Here is an 8,823-nt window from a genome sequence, read left to right on the forward strand (position 1 = left end):
CACTCAAATATCAACGATGGAGGCGCGTGGAACATCCCTTCCCTGCATGCTGTAAAAGTCTATCTCCCGCGACCGTTCCGCCGCTGAGAGGGATAAGAGGGGCGGCTAGGAATGGTTCAGCTTCGATAGGGTAAATGCAAAGACCTAAAAACTGCAACGGGAGGAGTGAGGAAAGCTAACCTTTAAAAATGTGTCTCGCGTTAAACTAGAGGTTTTGACTTGACTCAGTCATCAGCTTTCCCTGCTTTACTTATTAAAGCTGTGGACTGCAAAAGAAGGACAAAAAACGCGGTTTACGTAGTTCTAGACTAAGACTCCTTGCAATTCAAAACTCCATCAAATGGATTATTGTGCCATTGATCGCACTTGCCTCCATGACAAAATTAAGGCTACATCCTGAAATACACGACAGAAATACTCTGCAGCAAAAGAAAAAAATAAACTTTGGAGATTTTTCTTTAAAAATCAAGCAATTGAGGTATCTTCTGTTTTCGTCCCAACAGCTTCCAGCTTGGGTGTATTCATACATCATATTGGAGGATGAGCGTTGATGCACGCTACCCTTTCTATTACTCTACGTCACTGCAGCACGAGAAACCAATGATAATGATTAATATGTAAGACTCACGTTTAAAACAGACTGCTTTTCGCCAAGCTCGCGCTTTGCTTTCGCAGGCTTTTCTCCAGCAAACATCATTAAAAAAAAAATCGGATTTCACTTCTATAAGGTTTCACTTCGACAATTTGTTCATCTCCTAAGCTTTTATGCTATATTTAACTCTGTAAACTGGCTATTTCTAAACCGCAGTGAGTTTGAACTTGGGTCTCTATACTGAAGATGAACTTTATTTAAACTCGAAATTCAGAGTAGCCTGAAAGGCTATAATATCTTCAAGAAATTGATAACTCGGGTTTAACGCGGTCTATATACAAAATGATCGAACTCTTTCAAAGCCTTAAGAAAAAAGAATTATAGCTCTTACCTTAAACTTTAAGTAGCAAATCCTGTGAGGTCACATACAAATAAAACTGTTATTCATGTTTAAGCAACACCTATTTCTACATTGAGGATTTTACGACGTAAGGAGAGTAAATAGATATTTATGAAGTGTAGTTCTTAAGACAGGAGCGGATCCAGGATTTTTGTCAGGAAGGGGTGCACCACTAAGCAATGGCGTAACTGACTGGTGACATAAACAAATTTTGTAAAGCGAATACGAAGAATCGAAGAAGGCTTTTGACTAGGCAATAACATAATGCGAACTGCTGAAAATACATATCAAACGATACTGCAGATTTTGTATATAACTGTGTTAGAAAGCCACAGGTCATCTCAGGATCGGGGTTGCGCAACCCCTGCACCCTCCCCCTTAAGATTCGCTCCTGTAAGACGCTTTTTAGAGTGAAAGAGTTAACCCAAGACCATAAAAAGAGGCCGTTTTTTGTTGTTTTCATTATCAGTTTCGTGATAAATGAACTTGAAATATATAGCAAATGTAGGAGCCATTATGTAAAGGAAGAAAGCTTGATTTTACAAATGGAAGTTTTTGCATGCAGTTAGTGTAATGTTGAATTTATCAATTCGGCTATGAAAATAAGAGAGTAACTTGGAACTTCTGAATTCTTCTTAATTAATGCCACAAACGCTGATTTTATAGCTTAACATGTAACATAAATTGCCATAACCTTCTAATGCATGAAGATTTTCGGAGGTTCCGAGCGAGTTTTTTGCCTGATCTGAATTTGTCTCCAAAAAAAAAAACTTCATAACATCAGTCTGCTTAGTGAAAGGCAGGGATTCATAGCTTTCACCCTTTACATTGATCCAATAAACAATAATTTAATATCTGTATTGTGAGCGAAAGCGCCTTAATTAATATCATTGCTGGAGCACTTTAAAACGGCGACAAATATTCAAATTGCGCTATTCTAGAGCACAGCATCGCCGACTATCCACCCCTAGAATAATTTTTTCTTTTTGTTTTCTCTCTACTTTCAGCCTAGCAAAATATTCATTTATATACCTTAACTTTGTTTTTTTCCGCGTTTATATACAGTAGGCCTTAAAACTCCAAAGAAGTCACCATAGCACTGTTTGGGGGTACTCGGTCCCTATTTTTCCAAATTAACTTGGTTTTCGGGGTTTACGTGTCCGGCTATGGTGTAATTGTATTTTTGGTCGCATTTTAGTTGTTGTATTTCTTAACAATAAAGTATGATGAAGCTTGTTGAAAAACTGCGTGCTTGTTTCTTTGAGGCTGTTTTTGTAAAGGGAACGCCAGAAGCCGCAACCGCAACCCAGGGCAAAACCCTTACCTCGAACCCGGACCTTTCGAAACCTAATCTCTTTCGGCCTTACGACTACACTACCACTCACTACCACACTGACCCAAGCCGGTAAGGAGGGGTAGGGGTAGGGGGGGGGTTGCAAAATATTTTGTGCCTGTTCACCCTCAATAGCACGTTTTCACTTACGTGGCCAGTAACTAAGTAGAAAAAAAAGCGTAAAAAAGAGAAAGGAGGACTGGTTTGGGACACCAACACGGCCGTCGTTTTATTGGTTTGGGACACGAATATAATATCGCGGGCTTGACTTCAGGTGCTGAAGGCTTTATAGACAGCCGCTAACTAGCAGACGTGAGAAACGATTCGAAAATAATAGTTTAAAACTATATTTAAGTACCGAAACTGTTTGCTGTTGTCAACATCGTTCCCAGGGCTTCCTGTTGCAAGCCGTTTACTACCAATTCCCCGTTTTTGGCTTAAATCCCCGTGTAAATTCTTCATATCAATACAGTTAACCTGACATCAATGCACCGATATCAATACAGTTAACATCAATTGTACTGCAGATATCGAGAGTTGAAAATTAATCCGAGTTACGCCCACAAGCTAAGATTAAGTAAGTGTTTTCGAAAATTTGAAACGAGCACCTCAGTTATTTTTATTGCGGAAAACCCTCGAGATTTGTTTTGCTCTACCAAAATAACATTTGCTTTCCGGTAGTATCATATTGAACCTTGATTAAAAATTTACATAGTTTTTTTTTGGTGTTAGCTTCTATGTAGTGGATGCTATTATATGCTTGCTACTATAAGCCACGCTTTTGCATTGATACATATCTAGCCGGATTTTTGAAAACGGTATCGCCAAATGGACCTTTTGCGTCCAACACAGGGGCGGGTCCAGGATTTTTTTTAGGAGGGGGTGCACTCGTCTCTTGCTCTTCTTCAACACCAATAAACCACATTTTTTTTTTTTGCAGAATACCAGTTGTCAGGTTGTATTAGAAAACCGCAGGTCATCTCAGGGGGGGGGGGGGGGGTGCGCACCCCCTGCACCCTCCCCCTAGATCCGCCCCTGCAACAGTTTTCTTTCTTTTCTCTTTTCTTTTCTTTCTCAAAGTAAGAGTGTAACTATTGCTTTTCTCTCTTCTCCTCCTTTCCTTCTCCACGCTCTTTCTTTTTCTCCTTTCCTTTTCCTTTGTTACTGTGATTTTGGAGCTTCTCAGGCTTAACAAACCTGTTTTTTGACGCGGTTTTCACTTTAATGACTGTAAATTTCGTTAGCTTGCTTTTCAAAAAATCGGTTATATATATTAAGTGATACGTTAATAGAAATTTGTCCTAATTGAGCGAAGAGGACTGAAATACTTAAGAAAAAACATTAAAGTCGTCTTTCACAAAGAGAACGAAAAAATCTGAAAATTTAATGAAGGGGTAAGTCAGAAAGGAAACTGCGGTATTGCGTCGGTGAAGGGTGAAGGGGGAAGGGGGGGGGGATGAAGCACATGTACAAAACTGGAAATTTATTTATTGATTTTTAATTTCTGAGTTTATATATTGACAAATATGGTCGGATAATTCGCATCGCTGATGGTCATTTCTACTTTTAGATGATTTTATAAAAAGCCAATTCTTACCTTGTCGAAAGCTGGCGTTTCAAGTTATCTACCAGCGTTTGAAACGTAGTATAGGGCGCACCAAGTTAACTTTTTTGGGCAGCAATCTCATTAACGAGGGCAGGAATACGTGAACATCGATGACGTCATAGGAATTGATAGGACAACAAGTGAACATACCGGTTCAATATACCAGTTCTTATATATTGCGGGCACTCCTTTTCCTTCTTTCGTGATTTTCTTTCTTCCCTCCTACCCTGTCAGCGTCAACATGACAGCGCTCAAACAACTTTCCATCTTTGTCTGGTAAAGCTGTCAAAGGTAGTAATCTTTTCCTTTACATGGAAATTTCTGGCGGCGTAGTTAATGCTGAACTTGGCCCTGACAAATCCATGCTAGTCGAGCCATCTTAGAGCCTATTGATTTTTTTTATCTATCTTGACTACAGGACATTTCCTCGCCTGGTTAGAATGTTTAAAAGAAATTTGTTTAAAGAATACCAGGAATATTGGTCGGAAAGTCTGAACAAGGATAAATTCGACTCCTCAGTTGGCAATAAATTAAGTCTGTATAGTGAAGTGAAAACGAAGTCAGTTTGAATCTTATCTTGATTTAATAAATAACGTTAAGACAAGAGTGGTAGAAACCAAAATGCGAATTTCTTGCCACTTGCTATCTATTGAATCTGGGCTCTATAAGAAGATACCCAGAGTTGAGAGGCTTTGCCCCCTTGTTATAGATCCGAAATTGGTGATGAATTCCACTATTTGTTGAAATGTACCCACTCATCACATTCTCATATAAGGGGTATCTTCTTGGAGAGCCTATACTCGATAACAAGAGCCATAATAGAACGCAATAATAATGAAATGGTTCTTGTCGATAAACGGTAATTTTACGAATATGTCTTGCAAAGTAATTTTTTTATCATGTCTGTGTACGATGAAAACATAAATCTCAGTGCCTCCTATATTGAAAATATTCTAAATTGTTATGCATCCACTTTCTAATTAAACTTTCTTAGCGTAGAAGCCGTACATGGCCAAGTAATTTTTCTTTTATGATAATATTTAATTGTTCCTTTTTTTCCTACTTTACTTTTATTTTACTTTTTTCATTTGTCATTGTTTTGGTACTGAAATATTCATGTCGAAGATAAAGTCAATAAAGTTGTTGTTGTTGTTATTAGCATACACATATTTAATAAAAGGCAATGTCTATGACGGCCGTCGAATTCATTTATACAGCTCTCGTAAGCGACCACCTCGGAAAAGGATTGTAAACGGGCAGCACGGAACTCTGAACATAAATTATGCAACTTGGTGATAAGGGAAGAAACAGGCCTCTTGCCGCCCAATAAAAAGCAACCCCTTTATGTCCCCCTTCCCCTGCCCCTCCTCCCCCAGCCCATTGAAAGGTTTCACCCCATGTAAGGGAATCCAGTTTGCGGAATTCGGGAAATTTTGGCTTGTGGAATCCGGAATCCTTGGCATTGTTATCCGGAATACAGCTCAAGAAATCCAGAATTCCCACTTAAGTTTGGAATCCAGAATACAATTTTCACTTACAAAGACTGGAATCCAGTGCGCGGAATCCGGAATCCAAAGGCTTCAAATCCAGAATCCAGGACTGTCTTGGATTCCCTCACGTGAGACGAAAGGTTGGCCACACACGCTACATGCTTCCTATTCGGTATTTTGCATCGCCCAGATAGTGACACTCATAAGATAGGTTTATTCGAGTTTAATTAAAGCTTGTTTTGTTCATGTTTGTTCCATTTCCATTACTAGCATTTTACTACTCTCAGTTAATACAAACAAATAGAGTTTCCTCGGCTGTACTCTATCCTGAGGCGTCAGCCAATTGTTCACTTTGTTTTCTTGTCTTCGATTTCTGTACAACAATAAAATAAATCTAGTCAGGGAGTTAAAAAGGTAAAGCATGCTCCCTTATTCTTTAAACCTTGCTAAAACGAAGGGACAATGGATTGGTAAATTATGTTCGTTAATGAGAAGTTTCGTTATATCAAGTTTTTTTCTTTTCATGTTTTACTATTCATAATGGGGCGAAGAATATCGCTCGTTTTACCGAGGCCTTCTTTTATAAGGAAGCTCCGCTCATAGGCATAGGAATTGAGAAAAATGTTATGTAAATATCAGTAAAATTTGATTTTTGTATCGATTGTGATCAATTGTCAATCTTTAAACAGCAGATTCGACCTGAGATAGTTGGAACCAACTTGAATTCTTAACCACGTCGGTTTTCCACCATAGCATCACGTTATATTAACCAGCCCGGTCTAAAAAAAATTATTTAGAATCGAAATTGATATAAAATTTGTGAGCTTACTGACCTGTTCTGTAAGAGGGATTAGTTAATGTAATCCTTTTTTAAATTTTTTTTTCCAAAAAGTTCCGATAAGTTCTCGATATTTTTAGAACGATAGCCTTTCAGCAGCCCACATAATATAATCAATAAATGTCATTCTTTAATTTTAACAATGATTCTGATCGAATGCGCCGATCGCTCTGATAATCGTCACCATGATGAAGACCATGTTGCGGTCGACACGTCGCCACAACAGTTTCTGGCTATCCCCCCTTGTCGCAATGTAACAAGGTGACTAACCTTTTGTGAGGCAAATGATCAACGGGCCTATCATACACAACCCCTCCGCCCCCCCCCCCCCCCCCCAGAAAAAAATCTTTCAATATTTGTGTCTAATTTTTATTCATACTGTTGGTTGTAAACTTACTGCGACATTTTCCTGTGTGTCCTGATCCCACGTATCCTTCCAGGCACCAGCATCTGTGAGTCCCGAATAGTGCGTCACAGACACATGTTGCTTTTAAGTCGCACGTGTAATAACAATTTTGGGAGTGTGCAGGCTGATATGATGAGCCACTTGGACTCGGATCTGGAAAAAGTAAAGACAGAAAAAGTCCATATAGCTTAGTCTCTATGGATTGCAAAACGATTTGTCGGTTTTTTTGTCCTCAAAAACGGTTTTTACAAGGCGCCCTCCTTGAAAAACATAGACGCACTCAAGCCTCGAGCGCCCAAAGCTCAAGTGTCTGCTCTCTAGTTGCTGGTGTTAAAGTAAAACCAAAGTAAAATAGTTTAGCCTGCACTTCCGGGGAAACCTGCGGGAAAGTCAATGCGACACTCACAGATAATTATATAATAGATCATGCCAAAGTTGAAGGTTAAGTTTCTCCTTTGGAAATCATTTAAAAAGCCGTAAAATTTCTATTAAGATATTAAAGGGAATACTAAAGTAAGTTTTAAGATCTTCTACAATTTTGCCCGTTTTTGTTTCCTTTTGGGTTTTACGTGTGTTTAACGTTTCAGGGCCGTACTATTTCAATGATTATTTTAACCTGTTGGTAGCAACTCTTCATATTTGCGTGACGTATTAGTTTCTTTTCTAGTTCTTAGTTTGGAACCCCGGCCTGCTGTACTGACAGCGTGATGGATAGCTATAATTTTCTCTTCTCTAAGAATTCAGGAGCACCCAACGACTAGTTTCGGCAAAATATCTGTTCGGCGAGGCAAATATTGCCTGGAAATTTCTAGTACTTGAGAACGGCTATGACTGTTCCATTCATGTACAATTTTCGAAGCTTATCATCTAATAAATTCCCTAGGATTTTCTGAAGTTTAATTTTGCACATTTCACTCCCCAGGATAGGCTATTTTTCGTTAAAAAAGGAAACCTAAAATTTTCGGAGTCAAAAATTTGACGGAGAAGGGAGTTAGAACAATTTTCACTTTCGTAAAACGTTAAATTGTATCTAGAATTTTCGGGAAAATGATACTGAAGCTCTCAAAATTTCGAAAAGCCTCAAGTTTCTCTAGGGTGACCAAACAGATACAAATTTTATAGCGCCGCTTAGAATGCTTTTCTGGAGATCTAAAAGTACTCTGAATAGCCTAAAAAGGCTGAGAGAAAAACTGGAGAAAACTGTCGTTGCGTAGCCCTGGGAATAATTGTTGAGTTGAGTTGAGTTTATTATTTCCCATAATATTATACAGTACATACGGTGTGTTACAATGTAATAAATTTGGGAGGAAGACTAAAGAAACCCTTACGGGCTTTTACAAGTAGTCTCTCTGAAGGTAACAAAAGATCTATTGAAATTCATTGAAATGGTATCAGCGAAATAGATAATTAACGGACAGAGATACAATAATTGATCTTACACATATATTACAAATATTTCACTCTGTACTGAGTACTTATTTACAGTTCTATCACCAGGAACAAGTTAGCGCCATAATGTGGCTCTCGCGGGAAGCATTTCATGCTTGTTATGAGGTAAAATGGAAATTTATCTTTCATTCTACTTACCTCCCTCAAGGACGAGAGACAACTCCTGTAGCTGGTTAAAGTTTTGCAAATGAAATGCTTGTTTAGCTGGATCTTTCACCAAACTTCGAATGTAGGACACGCCCACGTATCCGACACCAATTGCAAAGACCTCCACCTTCCCCGATTCATAGAGCCTCCGGGCATCACTGATAGGGTTTGGATCGTTAAATGGAACAGTCGCATAGCCGTCCGTTATGAGGATAACAACTGTTCTCATATCAAAGGAGTAGGGTCGTTTGTAAGCGCTTAATGCCCCAAGGCAGACATCGTAGGCCAGCTTAAAGGCGTCCTTCGTATTCGTCAGCCAACCATTGATGCTCTGAGACATATTTTTTAGTCTATCGTTCAGATGACACTTGTGCTTGACCGAGGAGGGACTCGAGACTCCGTCTATGTATCGGCTTGCTTTATCACCAAAAGGTATGACCTCTACTCTGGCTGCTTCAATACTTACTGTTATCATGTTTAGAAAGTTCGTGACGAATTTCTTTTCAACGTTGAAGTCCGATGAGGATAAGCTTCCGGAGGTGTCCAAAAGAAACAAAATATC

General features: G+C 38.9%; 1 protein-coding gene across 1 annotated transcript in view; it reads right to left on the reverse strand.

Annotated features, from left to right (window-relative positions):
- Positions 1 to 5,569: 5,569 nt before the first annotated feature.
- Positions 5,570 to 8,823, reverse strand: part of LOC140948534 (sushi, von Willebrand factor type A, EGF and pentraxin domain-containing protein 1-like) — a 3,442-nt gene continuing 188 nt past the window's right edge. Inside the window, exons 1-3 of the mRNA XM_073397784.1 lie at positions 8,253 to 8,823; positions 6,657 to 6,818; positions 5,570 to 5,794 (exon numbers count right to left, since the gene is read on the reverse strand). The exon at positions 8,253 to 8,823 is cut by the window's right edge and continues 188 nt beyond it. Of these exons, the coding sequence (XP_073253885.1) occupies positions 5,769 to 5,794; positions 6,657 to 6,818; positions 8,253 to 8,823 (759 nt within the window). The 3' untranslated portion in view covers positions 5,570 to 5,768. The remainder of the gene's footprint in view (positions 5,795 to 6,656; positions 6,819 to 8,252) is intronic.

This window comes from Porites lutea, chromosome 9 (genome assembly GCF_958299795.1).
Source record: "Porites lutea chromosome 9, jaPorLute2.1, whole genome shotgun sequence".
Taxonomy (NCBI): domain Eukaryota; kingdom Metazoa; phylum Cnidaria; class Anthozoa; order Scleractinia; family Poritidae; genus Porites; species Porites lutea.